We start from the raw sequence: 15,441 nt of genomic DNA, 5'->3' as shown, positions 1-15,441 counted from the left end.
TGCATTGTAGAGATATACTCTACATTTCATTTCTTGTTTTTCCGTCTATTGATATTTTTAGTTTAGTATTTTAATTTACGTATCACTTGTCCAATCCATATTCCTTTAAGAAAGCATCTGAGGTAGGTTCTCTTCCTAGCAACAACTTCAAGTTGTCCATTATATCCTCTGAATTTCCCTTAGATAAAACGATATCTCTATACTTTCTTCCATTTTCTACACTCATGGGATCGTCTTTGAACAATGTGTAATAAATATCATCACCAAACACTTCGCTGAAGAAGTAGCTGTAGTATCCTGATTCGTAACCTCCGGCAATATGTCCAAAAGACCCGTACGAATCAACTGTGTAATTACCCAGTGAAATCAAAGAAACTTCATTGCTCAAGTTGTTCCATAACCGGCTGATATTCAATAGCTCGAGGCTCTCATCGTCTTCAAGTTGATGAACAGCAAGATCAAAGAGTCCGAAATGCAACTGTCTTAAAGCATGCAATGCTCCGTTGACATGCTTTGTAGATACTAGGTTGTCGATCAACGTATCACTCAATGACTCGTTGGTAAGATAATGAGACGATAAGTTCTTCAATATCGACTTTTCCCACGTCCAGAACTCAAACGACTGCGAAGGCGTCTCTACAAAGTCCCGTGGTACATTTGTTCCATGGAACCGAGCCACCTCTGTCCTGCCCAAAAGATCATGAATACCATGTCCTAACTCATGGAAGAAAGTCTTCACTTCGTAATGCTTAAGAAGAGAAGGCTTTGATTCCGTTTTCTTGCTAAAGTTGCAAACTAAAGCAGTGATCGGATAAGCACGAGATTTTCCATCTCTCTTTGCGTACCCTGGAGCAATTCCAAAGTTGGCAGCATGACCATACTTGCCCTCTCTTGGATGCAAATCAAAATAAATGACACCAAGAAACTTTTTGTTTGAACCTTCACCAATCAACACCAAATACTGTCTGACATCCTCATGCCAGACCGAGGTATTGGTTAGAACCGGTTGGAACTCCAAATCAAAGAGCTTCTCATAAATAGCAAGCATCTTCTCTATGGTTGATTCCATGGGGAAGTATTCGGCTATTTCTGTCTCGTTGACCTGGTATTGTTTCGATAACATCTTGTTCTCGAGGTATTTGAAGTCCCACTTGAATACTTCTGCACCCTTGAACTCAGAAAGTTTCTCAAGTTCTATTTGAGCCAATGGAGTTAATTTTCTTCTCAAATCCGTCAAAAATGATACAGCAGTAGTTACGTTCTGAGCCAAAGTCTCATCAAGAACGTAGTCTGAAAAACTGTTGAACCCAAGAAGCTTTGCGAGCTTATATCTCAACGCTATTATTTCCTCCAATATTACATTGTTTGCCTTGCATTTGTCACCATTGCCTAGATATACTGTTTTTCTTGTCGTTTCATTATTAGCAAATCCCAGAACGGGAAAAATGTCTGGATACTTGAATGTCATCTTATACAATTGAACGCCATCCTTGTCTACTTGCTCGAATGAATCTACCGTCAGTTTAGGGACACCTTCAAGCTCTTCTTTGCTGAAAAGAATGTACCCATTTTCTTCGTTGGCATTCTTGGAAAAATGTATACAGAGCTCTTTCAATTTCAGGAGATACGACTTGACCACTTGTCTCTGGTCCTCTGGTAAATGTAATCCGTTTTTTCTAAACCCAAGCATGGTTTTGCTCAAGAACAATTGGTGTTCTTTGCTAGCAATAGACAACATTCCAGAATCTACTTTTTCTTGTAGTTTTTTAAATACCTCGTAGACATCAGTTCTCAATGACTGCTCAATCATCTTCTCCAGAAAGAGTTCTTCGGCAGCAGTAGAGGCATCCCTGATATCCTTATCACTGGAAACGTACTGGTAGAAGAACAATTGATTGATGAGTAGCTGGCTCTCGTTTTCAAAATCGATATACGGAAGCAAGACTCCCTCTACAGTTAAATTACTACTTAAAGAAGCGATGTGATCATTGAATGCTTTTGTTGTTTCTATCAATTCTTCCGTAAGATCAGCGATCTGTTGTGGGGTATGGTTCCATGAAATTGAAACATGTTCATTTAACGAATTTCCACTGAAATCCACGTTCAAGTATTTTAGGAGAATTGAAAGAACAACAATGCCTAAAGACACGCGTAAGGCACTTCTAAAAAAGCAGAACATGTTAAATTCCTGTTGTGTTTTCAAACACTTGCGAAGAAAAGAACAGAACATGAAATTTAATGTTGCGTCTCGCAGCCATTTTATTTCGCACCTAATACATGCCATATTACTTTCTTACAATAATTCTATGAACTATAATACTGACTTATTGTATTATCAGTGAAATATATTATCATTTTACTACGGTGCGTCCAATGCAGAATGTTTCAATTTCTAATTGATAGTATGTATGTATAGAACCAATATGACTCCACAGTTCAAGTTCTCTTCTTCTTCTTGGACTTAACGTTGGTGCTCCAGCCGTCTTCATCAACAGTAGTCAACTTGTCAGCAGAAGAGATGATTGCAGACGACCATGAAACATCGTCATCCTTGCCAATCTGTTGGTCTACCTTTTGTCTTCTCTTCAAGAATTCCTGGGCAAATCTTCTACCATCCATAGTAGCAGATGAAGCGTAGATGGTCTCAGCAATCAAGGCACCAGAGTCGCTGCTGGAAGCTGGCAAGGTAATAAACATATCTAACAAATCATCTTTTGAAACGGTAGGGTACAAATTGGTCATGTTGGATCTTGCCCAAATCAAGAAATCCTCTCTCAAGGCAAGAGAGTTGCTGCCAGAGACAGCTGGCCTCGTAGCTGAAACCGATCTCAATACTTGAGGGGTGGCTCTACTAGAAGAAGCAGCATTGGTAATAGATGGAGCAACTGGCTTCTTAACTGTTGGCTTCTTAACAGCAACAGTCTGCCACACTCCATCGTCCTTTGGAGTAGATGATGCCGTCAAAGCACTGGCGAATGAAGCTTTTTGAACTGGAAGACCCGACGCAGCAGCAGATGCCTTGGCAGCCTTGGCTCTGGCAGCTGCAGCTTCGGCTTCTTCTTTCTGGATTTCAGCTAATGTCTTTTTGGCTACAGTTTGAACAGGAACAGCACCCCAACTGGTAGTTGGAGGAAGTGCTGGCACCTTTTGTTCAGCAGCAGCCTTCTCCTCTGCCTGTGCCCAAGCACGGTTGACTTCGGCTCTTTGTTGAGCAAGCAATTGTTTTTGCTTTTCCAATCTTTCCGCTTCCAATTGCTGGATTTCCTTTAAAGTCATGGCTGGCTTTTGTTCAGCTTCTGGATTTTTGCTGCTGGCCCATGGAGCTAACTCTTGTTGGTTAGGCACCGAAGGCTTCAAGGTTTCAACCACTGGAGCGGAAACAATTTCTTCGTCTTCAAGTTCTTGTTCCGGCTCAGCTTCTTGTTCCGGTCCTGCCTTTGCTTGCTGTTCATTGACAGCTGGCTCTGAATTTTCAGTCTTTTCCGACTTTTCAGTAGCTAAAGCTGGGGCTGGGACTTCTTGCTTGAAATGATCGTCGTCCAAGAAGTCGTTCACTACAGAAGAATGCATGTTGCTCAAAACATGGTCATCGTTAACCACAACATCGTCGGCAGCAACAGTGTCGATCACTTCTGCAGAGCTTACGTTATTGTTGCTATTGCTGTTATTGTTGCTAATAGTGCTAGATGCAACAAAGGGTGAGCTGACTCTGGACAGGGACTGGATCCCACCAGAAATCCATGGAGATATTGGGGTTGGCTGGGTGATCTGGCCAGGCAACACCGGGTTAACAGATAGTGGCGTTGCAGGGTTACTGTTACTCATCAAACCGGTGGAATGGTCCAAACTGCCCCAGCCACTGTTGTTTCTCGACAAACCAGGTTGTGATTGCTGCTGTTGAATCTGCAGTTGCAACAAGGCTGGCATGGTGTTGATCTGCAAGCCACTGTTGAAGCCGAGGTTCCGGTTGATAGAGTCGATTCCGAACTGGTTAGCTCCTGGAGAGTTTTGGAACCCCTGGGCAGAAAAAGGATCGTTGGACATGAAATCGTTGCCAAACAATCCCGACTGCTGTTGACTATGGCCAAGTCCAGAGTTGATTCTGCCAAGGTTGGGGCCTCCTGACAACAAGGGATGGAACTGCGACTGTTGTTGCTGCTGTTGCCCAAGAGAGCTAAACTGAGGAACCTGGCCCTGGGATCCAAATGGAGGGAACAGCGGTCTGGTCTCGGCCACTGGAGCAGAACGAACGGTCAAGTCTGGAAGAGGTACCTTGAATGGTTGGATGTAGTTCTGGACTTTTTCACAGAGTTCTTTGAGAGGTCTGTAGGACGATTCTTCCAATCTACGAATGTTCAAGTCCAAGTGCAAGTAGCCTCCGGTCAACCATTCTTGCATTGTATCTCCATTGAAGGGACCCTGCTCTGTTCCAAGTGGGTCTACATAGAACCAGTTGATCTTGTCAGACGTAAGAAGAGGAACAGCGTTGATGTTCTGAAGAGTGGAAGTCATTCCGGGAGGAGGATGAGACGAAGCTGAAGGTGTCAGAGTTTGAGTCTGAGCTTGAGTCTGAGCTTGAGCTTGAAACGTTCCAGGGGACTCGTTGAGAGAAAGTGATGCCAAAGTCGAGTTGAAGGTAGAATTGTCAATTTCACCTGAGGTCAAAGACGGCAAGATGCTCTTCTCAGCCGAAACAGCGGAAATACCATTGCTAGAAATCCCACTACTAGATAAATTTCCAGACAAATTTGCACCAGAATTTCCAGATGGATTTCCAGCTGCTACTGAAGCGGAATCTACAGTGGAAGTTAAAGGGTAGTCTGAGTTGGAAGCGCTGGAGGCTACTGAATCTGAGTTGGCCGAATCAGACGACACAAACGACGGAGCCAGCGTAGGCTGAAGGTCCAAATGGTAGATTTGGCGAGGTTTATGGAGCTTGTATGATTCATGCGAAAGTACAGGAAGTTCGATAGCAGGGTTAACGATGTTCTCTTTGTTGGTGTACCACACGTCAAAAACCTCGTTCAAAGAATAACGTTTGCTGCCTCTGTTGGGTGGAATGGTGTAAGGGACTTGGCCAGAGTTTGGCGTGGGTGGAATTGAGGTCGAAGTAGGAAGCGAAGAGAGCGAGAAATCGGTCAGTTCTACCGTGGAGCCGGAAACGGAGTTTCCGTTTGTGAATTCGAGCTGCGATTTGCGTTGTGTCCTGGAGATCATGGTGGCGAGAAGTTGGATCTGAGTTGGCGGTTTTACCTGGGAGCTTTTGGCAATTGGTAATGGAGTGAAAAAGAAGATTTGCTACACGTAGATTTTAACTAGTAGAAATAGTGTGGAAAATTTTTTCTAGTGCGCGCTGAAGACGTGGGGAGAATAGTATGGGAAGAGGATGAATAGAGATGTTGCGGGAAAGTGGTGCTTTAGAGAATTTGGAGAAGAAGGATTTTCGAAGAGATGAAGTTGTTCGGAAGTGGAGCACGATAAAGATAAGAAAGTTTGTGAATGTTTTATACAAATAGTGCTTCTTCAGCTGTGTAAATCTCTGTATTAGAGGTACATTTTGCACCCTCTTTACAGAGAGAATCCATACAGTACCAGAGAAGAATATACTGTAACAACTTCAGCGTACGAAACTATTGATTCGACATCCTAACAGTACTTTGTGTGTGTTTTGTGAGGTATATGTTAGAGGAACATAGTATTCAAATAATATAGTACATATAGTCTATAGTGGAACACGAGATTTGTCTTACAATCAATTCTGTAACAATCATATCACACTACCTACACAAGCTACACTACGCAATCATCCTTGATTTGTAACGTTTTATTCTTCGTCTACATCTTTAATCTAGAGGCCCATCTTCTTCTCCATCTCAGAATGGAAGTCCTTCACATTATTGCCACTCTCAAAGCCTCCCTTGTAAACATCCTCCCAATCCACAGAAGCATCCTTGTTCAAAAGAACATCTCTATGTAAACTATCTGATCCTCCCAACACACTGGGCTTGAAGTCACTGGCCTCTACAAGCTCCAACTCCATAGTTCTCTTGATTGGCTCACCAGCTCCAAACACCCTTCTGTAGGTCTCGAGTCGTGTGTCCTGTTGTGTCTGTTCCCAGTTGGCTATTCTGCCTTCTAAAGGATGACGGTTATTCAACTTAGATGCCAAATTCAAAGGCCCTTCTTGTGTTCTCAAGATATCCTGTAAACCGGGAGCATGTTCTGCGGTTTCCCCGTATGCTGTGCTACTTATGGATGAAGCTTTGTTGTTTTCTGGTACGATTCTTAAAGACTATCGAATGTTAGTATACCTTCAAAAGAGATACAGTTATTTAATCAAATACCTGTCAATTCTTCGATTGACTTCCTTGAAAAAAGTGACGAATTGTTCGACCTCGATTTACTCCGCATACATACCATTGTGCTATATTAGACTATGACTTAGGGTCTGACTATACTATCTATTGAGTAGAAGTTCCATAAGTGGCAAACTACACTTTTGTTCTGGTGGTTTTGACTGAGAATCGCGATAATTTCACAATTTGTTCACGTGCCATTTTATCACATGATCTAACTCTGACCCAACCAGCTACTACTTCCACTACAATCTTTCAATGGGTTCGTCGAGTTCGTCGATTACGTCGATGAGTCTTTCGCCAGGGTGGACGTCGGACTTAAGAGCTTGCGGAATGAAGGACCAGGTTTCCGGCTGCAAAACGCCGTTGAAACACAAAGTGCCAAACACCATCAATGCGAATCCTAAACATTGCAAGAGGTGAAAGCTTTCCCAGCCCATGATGATAGCCAAAGTCCATACGATCAAGGTTCTACAGGTATCAATGGTGGATCTGGCAGTGGCCGAGATCTGGTGAGTAATAGTAATACCGCAGAAGTTGAACAAAGCAATGGAGATCATGATACAAATCGAAGAAAGAAAGATCTGCTTCGAATGAGCTACCTGCGAAACAGCTTCCACTAGGTTGAAAGGAGACTCCTTAAACTGGGAAGAAGGAGTAAGAGCACCCACAATAAAGTAAAGGACTACCATGGACGAAACAAGAATTACACTACCATAGAAGCCCTCGGTGTATACGATTTGCAAAGGAAGCACTGGATGCTTTTCAAGTATATGTTCTTCCACCACGAATTGCACAGCCTGAAGTAAAGTAGCACATACGATCAAGATGATACCAAACACTACCATTGCTGAATTGTCAACAGAAGCAGGAGCAGCACCAGAGTCGTCTACCGGAGCATGAGCTTTGGACGAGCCACTCATGCCTACTAAGAATACTCCAATCGTTACAAACACCAACGAAATCCACTCCAATCTGGTGATCCTTCTCTTCAAGAACAACACAGACATTATGGCTACAAACAAGACAACGGACCCTCTCATCATCTGGTAGATAGAAACGGGCACGTATATCAAGCCTACGTTCAACAAAGTGGTGCAGCATAAATCACAAACAGCTGGAATCGCCAAACGGTAATTCTGAGTTAAGGATATCTTTGATTGCGAACCTTCAGGACCTTCAAGAGCAACATAGCCGTTTTTCTTTCTGGACCTTATCATCCAGAGAAAGGCAATAATCATTGCAAACTCACCAGCAAACATCTGAAAGGTCTGAATTCCCGGTTGTTCAAAATGCTGGTGTTTGCTAATATCCGGGTTGTTACAATGGTGAACACAAACATTGTCCTGGTACTTGGTAAAGAGCGAATTCGCAGCCCCTGTTATGAGAGTTCCTGCCACAACTATATGAATGATAGATAATCCCATAATACAAATAGTATATGTTATGATATGATGAGGGTTGTGAATAATGTTACCAATATGGTTATGAATATGGTACTGTCTCTTAACTAGCCTTTGCTATTACTATATTCTTTAGTTAAGATACTTATAGACAAATCAAAGAACCTGTTCAACAAAAAAATGCTTATGTGTTTCTTTCGACAAGAAATAGAATCAAAACTTAGCTGTGCACAGAGCTTCAAAGTTGGCATAAAAAGATTCAACTGACAACGGTTTTAGAAAGACCTTACCCGACTGAGAATGGAAATTACTGTTTCAGTCACGTGATCCTTCTGTGGGGCACCCAGCCAAACGGCCGTTTGATGCCTTAGCTAGAGACGGCACCTGCCACAAATGGCAGTTACTGGACGGCAATGATTTAGTCACAATACCTCAAAGCCGTTGGAGATTCTATGCATGTTTCTACAGATCGGTGTTTAATGAACATTGTGGAATAATGGCTGTAGTAGCTTTGTATAGAAGTATCATTAGTGTCTATTGTGCAATTCTATATATCTAGGCAAGACGAAGCTGAGAAGCTTTTGCTTCGGCATACCATGTTAAGTATCCGAAGGAATTGTGGGACGGAGAGAAATTCCCAGTGTGGTTACCTTTAAATAGTTGTGATTCTGTAGAACTTATAAAGACTTTGTATGCAAATTCTTGAAAATTCAATTTAGTTTATTGCATATCTTGTACTGAGATGAAAATACTGGTAATCGTAGGAAATCACACTACCTATACCTATTTCGCACGAGAGGGTTGAGGCTAATTTTAGACCTGAGACAATAACATTCATAAATTCGTAAGGTATACTAAATGGGAAGTGGTTGCATAATTTCTCGGTATGCCATTATTTTCGCAGCCATTATTTGCTTGATTCCCACAAATATATACTCAGTATGAGCATTTAATTCAAGCTACCAAGGTACTTCACCATCTGTCAATATCATGTATTCCAAACCCAAGTCTTTACCATATCTTGGAAGCTATCACAGCTTGCTAAGGTAGAAATACTATATATTGTCACGTGATAAAACGTGAGCCGCATGATGGGCATCGTGACATGGCCATGGATTTGGATTATATCTTTAAGTAACTATGTTCACAGAAAATGAACGGGCTTCATATTGCACAATCCATGAGTTATGGCTTCGAACAATATGCTTATCTACTTTTTTCTTGAAATTCTGAGGTGTAGATCTTCGTAACTGAATGGTTTTGTTTGAATCGCATATCTGAACACATGTATGTCCATTGAAGTCACACTAAAATACAAAATTTCTTGAAAATAAATAGACAATTACATTATTCCCTATTGCGTTAATACACGTATACCATTTTCAACTACTTGAAATGATCTTGGTATCTTCTTATCTGTCTCCAAAGTGTGAGATAGCTGCAAAATTACAATACGCATGATTATATAAGAGTTACTCACATATCTCCAAATACTTACGTAATCCATCGGTTACCCGGCGCTGCTCTCCTACAAAAAAATCTATGAAAATTTTTCGTTTAACCATTTTACCCTTCTCTATTCATTTTGGAAATCAACCAGAAGACTAACAATTAACTAAAACAGATATGTCTTTCGCTCCAAGAGGTAGAGGTGGATCCAGAGGTGGATTCGGTGGATCCCGTGGTGGATCCCGTGGTGGATTCGGCGGTGGCAGAGGTGGTGCCAGAGGTGGATTCGGCGGTGGCAGAGGTGGTGCCAGAGGTGGATTTGGCGGAGCCAGAGGTGGTGCCAGAGGTGGTGCTAGAGGTGGTGCCAGAGGCGGTGCTCGTGGTGGTAGAGGTGGTGCCAGAGGTGGTGCCAGAGGTGGTGCCAAGGTAGTTATCGAGCCACACAGACATGCTGGTGTTTTCATTGCCAGAGGTAAGGAAGATTTGTTAGTCACCAGAAACATTGCTCCTGGTGAATCTGTCTACGGAGAAAAGAGAATTTCGGTAGAAGAACCAGCCAAAGAAGAAGGTGCTCCAGCCACTAAAATCGAGTACCGTGTGTGGAACCCTTTCAGATCTAAGTTGGCTGCCGGTATCATGGGTGGTATTGACGAGTTAGGTGTTGCTCCAGGCAAGAAGGTTTTGTACTTAGGTGCTGCTTCCGGTACCTCCGTCTCTCACGTTTCCGATGTTGTTGGTCCAGAAGGTATGGTCTACGCTGTTGAGTTCTCCCACAGACCTGGTAGAGAATTGATCGGTATGGCCAAGAAGAGACCTAACGTCATCCCTATCATTGACGATGCTCGTCACCCACAGAAGTACAGAATGTTGGTCGGTATGGTTGACTGTGTTTTCGCCGATGTCGCCCAACCAGATCAAGCCCGTATCATTGCATTGAACTCGCACTTGTTCTTGAAGGACGGTGGTATTGTTGTCATCTCCATCAAGGCCAACTGTATTGACTCTACTGTTGATGCTGAAACCGTATTTGCCAGAGAAGTGCAGAAATTGAGAGAAGAAAGAATCAAGCCTTTGGAACAATTGACCTTGGAACCTTATGAAAGAGACCATTGTATCGTTGTTGGTAAGTACATCAGATCAGGCTTGAAGAAGTAACCAGCTTCTATTCACATGTCTTGCATTCTCCTAGCTCTTTAGCATCCTCTATTGTCTTTCGTGATTCTGAAAGAATTCTGTATAATATATCCAATAAAGAACTGATTAAGAAGATTGTAGAACACATTCCGTTGGCTGTTATATTATGATAAGCTTTCAAATGAATTACTGCGTTCCATTTCGCAGCCTATTCAATTTATAGAATGCAACAAATTCTCTTGCTATAGTATGATTATACACAAGCAGCAAAGGTCAAATAGAAAGACGTGGAATCCATATCTTACCATTATCGATCTGCTGGACTGGTTTATTTGGAAAAGTTGCCGGACCACAGTGCTTTTTATTTTGCTTTGCAAAGCATGGTATTTGTTATCTAAAATCGGATTTATATTTGATACCTGCATATAACATATGGTTGCAACATAAATTTCGAAGAAGATTAGTGGAGGCAAGAATTGGGTAGTTATTCTCTACTGAGTAGATCATAGAAATGAAAGACCTTATGTATTTATAAATATCTTATATGGAGGCTAGTTGTACTTTTGTGATGTATAGATTCTTGATCTAGTTGTAGCGTGCCAGCAGCTGTCGCTGAAAACGAAGCTCTATTAGCGATGAACCTACTGAACAGCAGATCATGGGAATTCTTAGTAAGTCCAACTCTACTCTCTTTTGAAACTATTAATTTCCGTTTCATATGGTGGTTGTCTGTTTAGGAATAGAAGGAGAATTGAGTAATCCTTGATTCTTCAGTGTTCGGCCGAGATGCCTCAAACAGCTTTTTAGTCGCATTTACCTAATTGGTAAACCATCTCACGTGATACAGTTAGCCCCAATCATCAGAAAAATGAGCACTTCTGAACATATATACATATTGTTTCAGACATATTTGCTGATAGCAACTTTTTTTTATATATTTCTGTGTGTATTGGAGCTCATCTCTGTGCTCTTTAGGTAGTTTGGCCGATTTCAGAGCTATCAACGACTAAAAAAAACATCTGGAAGCGGAAATAATCACACCCTCCTGGCAAAGATCATCCCAATATTTAACGATTAGCTGAGAAAGCCATCACCTAGGTTTTACACCATACAGACGTTTTTGGCATATTTGTTGCCACCGTATTTACAAGACGCTAGAATTAAAGACAAAACTAGAGTTTAGCGACGTCAAGACTTTTTCTGTGAAATTTTCAAATATTGTTTCTCATCATAGAACAATCTATACTAGGTAGTCATCTTCATCCGCTCTTGCTGTGAAACTAGGAAATTCACAGCGATTTCATGAAAAATACAGAGTCAAATTGAAACAAATCGAGTGAAATAACAATTTCATACCTTCATATTTCCATTGTTAACGTCATTATCATTTTCATAAGATATCCACTATCGGGATATCCTTCAATACAGTCAGTCCAATATTCATTATTCATATTATATATCACAATATCAACATGGAGGCTATGCGACAGAATGAATCTGATGCTTCGCATAAAGTTAGTCGTTCGGCGTCTCGAGATGTTGGATCCTCGGAGCCATCTGATGTCATAGAGATAGGCTCAGATGATTCCGATGAAGAAGTGCAGCTTACGAATATTCGTGGCCTGAGTATTCAACCAAACGAAGTGGTTGGTATAGACGACGATGAGGACGAAGATGATGAAATACAGATCACGGGCTCAAACCCTAATCCATTGCCACTAAGGGTGAATCCTTGGGGCTCTACTACAAACTCTACTAATTCTGCTATTTCTGCTAATAATTCCGGGAATTCTGCTGCTACTAGAGTAGGAAGACGCAGTCGCCGTGAGGTAGCTTTTTCTGATCGTAGAAGAGATGATGATATCGAGATAACAGACGTGATACCACTTGCATCTCCAGCTCAAGCGCTCACGTGGGTAGAAACTCCCATTGGTACGTTTGGATCTGCCTTGCCTCGTCCAGTTCATCCTCGCCGAGTAGATCCTGGTCATCACACATTTGGGTATTACGTTAATCCAGAACACAGCCGTAATCGCATTGGTAGGGCCAGCAGATTTGTCCTGTTAGGCCGAACCGATGGGCAGGTGGGGTTTATGGATATTTTGCGTACTGTGCCGTTTTCGCTTAGAGGAATTACTCAGTATGACTTCCCTGGAAGTAGATTTGATTTGGAGGAGGCTGAACAGTCTATAATGCAGCGAATAGAGAGAGATAACGAAAACGCACTTGATGCCAGACTCGCTAACGAAAATATCTACAATCGTAAGACATTGCAGGAGAAGAAGAAAGTCTCCAAGGAAGAACTCGCTGGGTATGTAAACGATATCAAGCCTGAGTCAAACCTCTGCTGTAGTTTATGTGGTATTATCTTAGGAGAAGGCATTCCTGAAGATTTCAAATCAGATCACCGGTACGATCTTCATTTCGAGAAGTTAGCCAAACAATACCGGGTGCAAGCACCGTGGTTTTGTGTGAAGCAGTGTTCCAAGGTTGATAAGGAACTCTCGAAACGAATCTTTATCGCCAAGTGTGGGCATACGTTTTGTGGACGATGTGTGAAGAATATCGGAAACAGAGCCCGAAGAACAAAAGCGACTCCTTCTGGTTTCACAATTGATAATCCTCAACTTTCTTCTCCTACTAAGTGTGGAGCTGGGGACTGTGGAAGAAAGTTCACAGCCAAAGGATTTACAGAGTTGTACTTTTGAGAATAGTTGAAGCAGCGGACAAGCAGTAAAGAAGATGTTGTACTATTGAGCATTGAAGAAGTTGTATTTGATGATTTCTTTAGTACATCTCTACGCGGTTTATGATAATGGGAATACAGGGTTTACTTACAGGAAAGGTCTTATGTAACACAAATAATACTTCGATAGAACTGTCTAACTAAGGAATGAAGTAACGTAACCTAAAGTAATGTAAATGTAGTAGAAGAACTGAAATTTCTGACATAACATAGTTCAGTCAATTCTGGCTTCCGACAATGTCAACGGCTTAATGTTGTTGGTAAAGACGGAAGAACCAGACTTGAATCTGTTGATCTTCTTCAACTTCTCACGCACCACCATCACCGGAACAGACGACTTGGTGACCAAGTAGTTGGAAAGCGACCCCAAAAGAACACCCTTGATGGCACTCTGGCCCTTGGAGCCCACTACCACCAATGTAGGCTGTAAATTGTCGATGAACTCCAAGATCAAGTGTCTGGGAATAGGGTGGTGGATGATTTCGATGACGATATGGATTTGCAATTTGGTCAACTTCAACAAGTTCAACACCTGTTGTTTGGCCTTGTTTAACATATTCAACCGGTACTGTTCACGGGTATTTTCGTTGCTAGTATTGCCCTTCAAGTTGTGGTTGTTATCGTTCTCTTCAATGACGTACACTATAAACAACACTGAGCCATCTACCAAAACTGTACCAAGACACCACTCCAATGCGAAAATCGACTCTGGCGAGAAGTCCATACACACCAAAAACATCTTCGGCTTGACCTTGGGATTGACTAATTGGAAGAAGTTTCCTCTCGTGATGGTCTGGATCACTCTGGACTGGCTCTTGTTGGAGTCAATCTCGCCTTCCTTGATGGTTTCGTTCAATTGGGAGGCAAACTCACTATCCAATTTGTCTTCTACAGCTGAAGTATAGGGAATCATAAAGTCTTCGTCATTTTCAGCTACCGCTTCACCCTCTGGCAGCTTTACCGGCAGAAGTGTGGAAGTAGTAGCACTGTCCTTCGCAGTGCCATCCTTACCATTCTCGTGGTCGATAATCTTCTTTCTGTAAGCCTGGTAATTCTCAAGCTTCTGTTTTCTTTCCAAAGCATCCTGATCTGACCGGTTCAAGTCCAACATTTCGTTGCCAGTCAATTTCTGTTTTTCATTGGCTAGCTTATTGAGTGCTTCCTTATCGATAAGACTTCCTATGTTCTTGGCATTGGCAAAGGCTCTTTCATTAGCTGTCAACTCTTCGAGCTTCTTGATCGTCGACTGATCGTCCAAATTGGAGTTCTCCAAAATCGACGAAATCTCGTTTATCTTATCGTCGTGACAAGCATAATTAGGGAGAATATTTCCAGTGTCATCGTACTGGAACTTCTCGTTAGTGTCGTCGTCGGAGATATGTTCTTCGTCCGAAACCTCGTTGGCCCACAAGTCGTTATTTGGCTGCTCTACAGTTCCATCATCATGTGTAACGGTAATCCGTTCCAGCGGATCGTGGTTCGTAATGGACCATTTCAAGTCCTTCGAAAACTCCTCGTTCAGTGTAGACGAAGAACGCGAATTGACATTGTTGATAGTATTGCCGCCGGCTCCGTGAGCCGTGGGTGAAAGCGATCTTCCTCGGTTCGACATCGACTTCTGGATGATTTGAAGCTTCTCGGCTTCCAAACGAGATTGCCGTGACATCATCTCTATTTAGTACTTTGGTTCTTGCGGAATTGGTACTGTCACTGTTCGTGGGGAGCAGAATGCAGGAACGCCTGGAATGCCTCGTAGAAGGGGCTTGGGTTCGTAAATAAAATCGTGGTAACTGTGGAACCGCGACGTAATTCTAGAACTAGGCGTGTTACTTAAGCCGATTACCACTAATATGCTAATAATCTATCTCTAGCGAATTGACTAGCTTCAGTAATGGCACCCGATAATGGAACTCTTCAGTATAATTTCTCTGGGAAAGATGATTATGGCTTTGCAATAAATTTCCTATCCTTATATGACACTTTTCTATAGCAAATATTACTGGTATGTTCCTATGTTTTACCACTGATATATCTAATCTCTCTGTTGTATCTCGCTATTCTGTAGATAGTATCTCTTTGGATCACGAATTTGGGCCTATTCTCTTTAGAGCCTTTCTCGGAATGAAATGAACTTGTGTTTTGAGCTCAAGTTTCACAATAATTCGTCAGATCTGATCTTCCCTTCAAATCCCAGAAAAAAAGAGCGTCTGTTGTCCACTTTCACCTCCATCACCATTTCTTTGCCTTTTCAGTCTGCCAAGAAACATGCCAATCTGACGATTTGGGTCACGTGAGAAACCAGCCTCGCGATCACTGGACATGCACATTTAGCCGCCCCCTTCTACTTGCATCT

At 42.1% G+C, this 15,441-nt stretch overlaps 6 protein-coding genes across 6 annotated transcripts; 1 reads left to right on the top strand and 5 right to left on the bottom strand. All coding sequences in view use genetic code 12, as the record gives it.

Moving 5' to 3' along the window:
• Positions 1 to 82: 82 nt before the first annotated feature.
• Positions 83 to 2,059, bottom strand: PRD1.1 (saccharolysin (oligopeptidase); the record flags this gene model as incomplete). The annotated part of the gene is made up of 1 exon (XM_001387247.1): positions 83 to 2,059. A coding segment is annotated over one exon (1,977 nt), but the record flags the coding sequence as incomplete, so codon positions are not given.
• Positions 2,060 to 2,243: 184 nt separating this feature from the next.
• SMY2 (kinesin-like protein) lies at positions 2,244 to 5,217 on the bottom strand (the record flags this gene model as incomplete). The annotated part of the gene is made up of 1 exon (XM_001387246.1): positions 2,244 to 5,217. One exon carries the CDS (start codon positions 5,215 to 5,217, stop codon positions 2,437 to 2,439), a length of 2,781 nt encoding a protein of 926 aa, XP_001387283.2. The 3' UTR covers positions 2,244 to 2,436.
• Positions 5,218 to 5,848: 631 nt separating this feature from the next.
• Positions 5,849 to 6,292, bottom strand: UMP1 (Proteasome maturation factor; the record flags this gene model as incomplete). The annotated part of the gene is made up of 1 exon (XM_001387245.1): positions 5,849 to 6,292. A coding segment is annotated over one exon (444 nt), but the record flags the coding sequence as incomplete, so codon positions are not given.
• Positions 6,293 to 6,415: 123 nt separating this feature from the next.
• On the bottom strand, positions 6,416 to 7,783 carry SLC35 (putative UDP-galactose transporter; the record flags this gene model as incomplete). The annotated part of the gene is made up of 1 exon (XM_001387244.1): positions 6,416 to 7,783. One exon carries the CDS (start codon positions 7,781 to 7,783, stop codon positions 6,602 to 6,604), a length of 1,182 nt encoding a protein of 393 aa, XP_001387281.1. The 3' UTR covers positions 6,416 to 6,601.
• A 1,602-nt stretch (positions 7,784 to 9,385) lies between these two features.
• On the top strand, positions 9,386 to 10,363 carry NOP1 (rRNA methyltransferase NOP1; the record flags this gene model as incomplete). The annotated part of the gene is made up of 1 exon (XM_001387657.1): positions 9,386 to 10,363. The coding sequence occupies one exon, from the start codon at positions 9,386 to 9,388 to the stop codon at positions 10,361 to 10,363; it is 978 nt and encodes a 325-aa protein (XP_001387694.1).
• Positions 10,364 to 12,409: 2,046 nt separating this feature from the next.
• Positions 12,410 to 15,262, bottom strand: USP1 (universal stress protein (USP) family protein possible involvement in nucleo-mitochondrial control of maltose, galactose and raffinose utilization). The gene is given in 2 exon segments (XM_001387243.1): positions 12,410 to 14,021; positions 14,034 to 15,262. 2 exon segments carry the CDS (start codon positions 14,755 to 14,757, stop codon positions 13,303 to 13,305), a joined length of 1,443 nt encoding a protein of 480 aa, XP_001387280.2. The 5' UTR covers positions 14,758 to 15,262; the 3' UTR covers positions 12,410 to 13,302.
• Positions 15,263 to 15,441: the final 179 nt, after the last annotated feature.

The sequence above is a fragment of the Scheffersomyces stipitis genome, chromosome 1, assembly GCF_000209165.1.
Source record: "Scheffersomyces stipitis CBS 6054 chromosome 1, whole genome shotgun sequence".
Taxonomy (NCBI): domain Eukaryota; kingdom Fungi; phylum Ascomycota; class Pichiomycetes; order Serinales; family Debaryomycetaceae; genus Scheffersomyces; species Scheffersomyces stipitis.
This window is presented reverse-complemented; position numbering and strand designations above follow the sequence as displayed.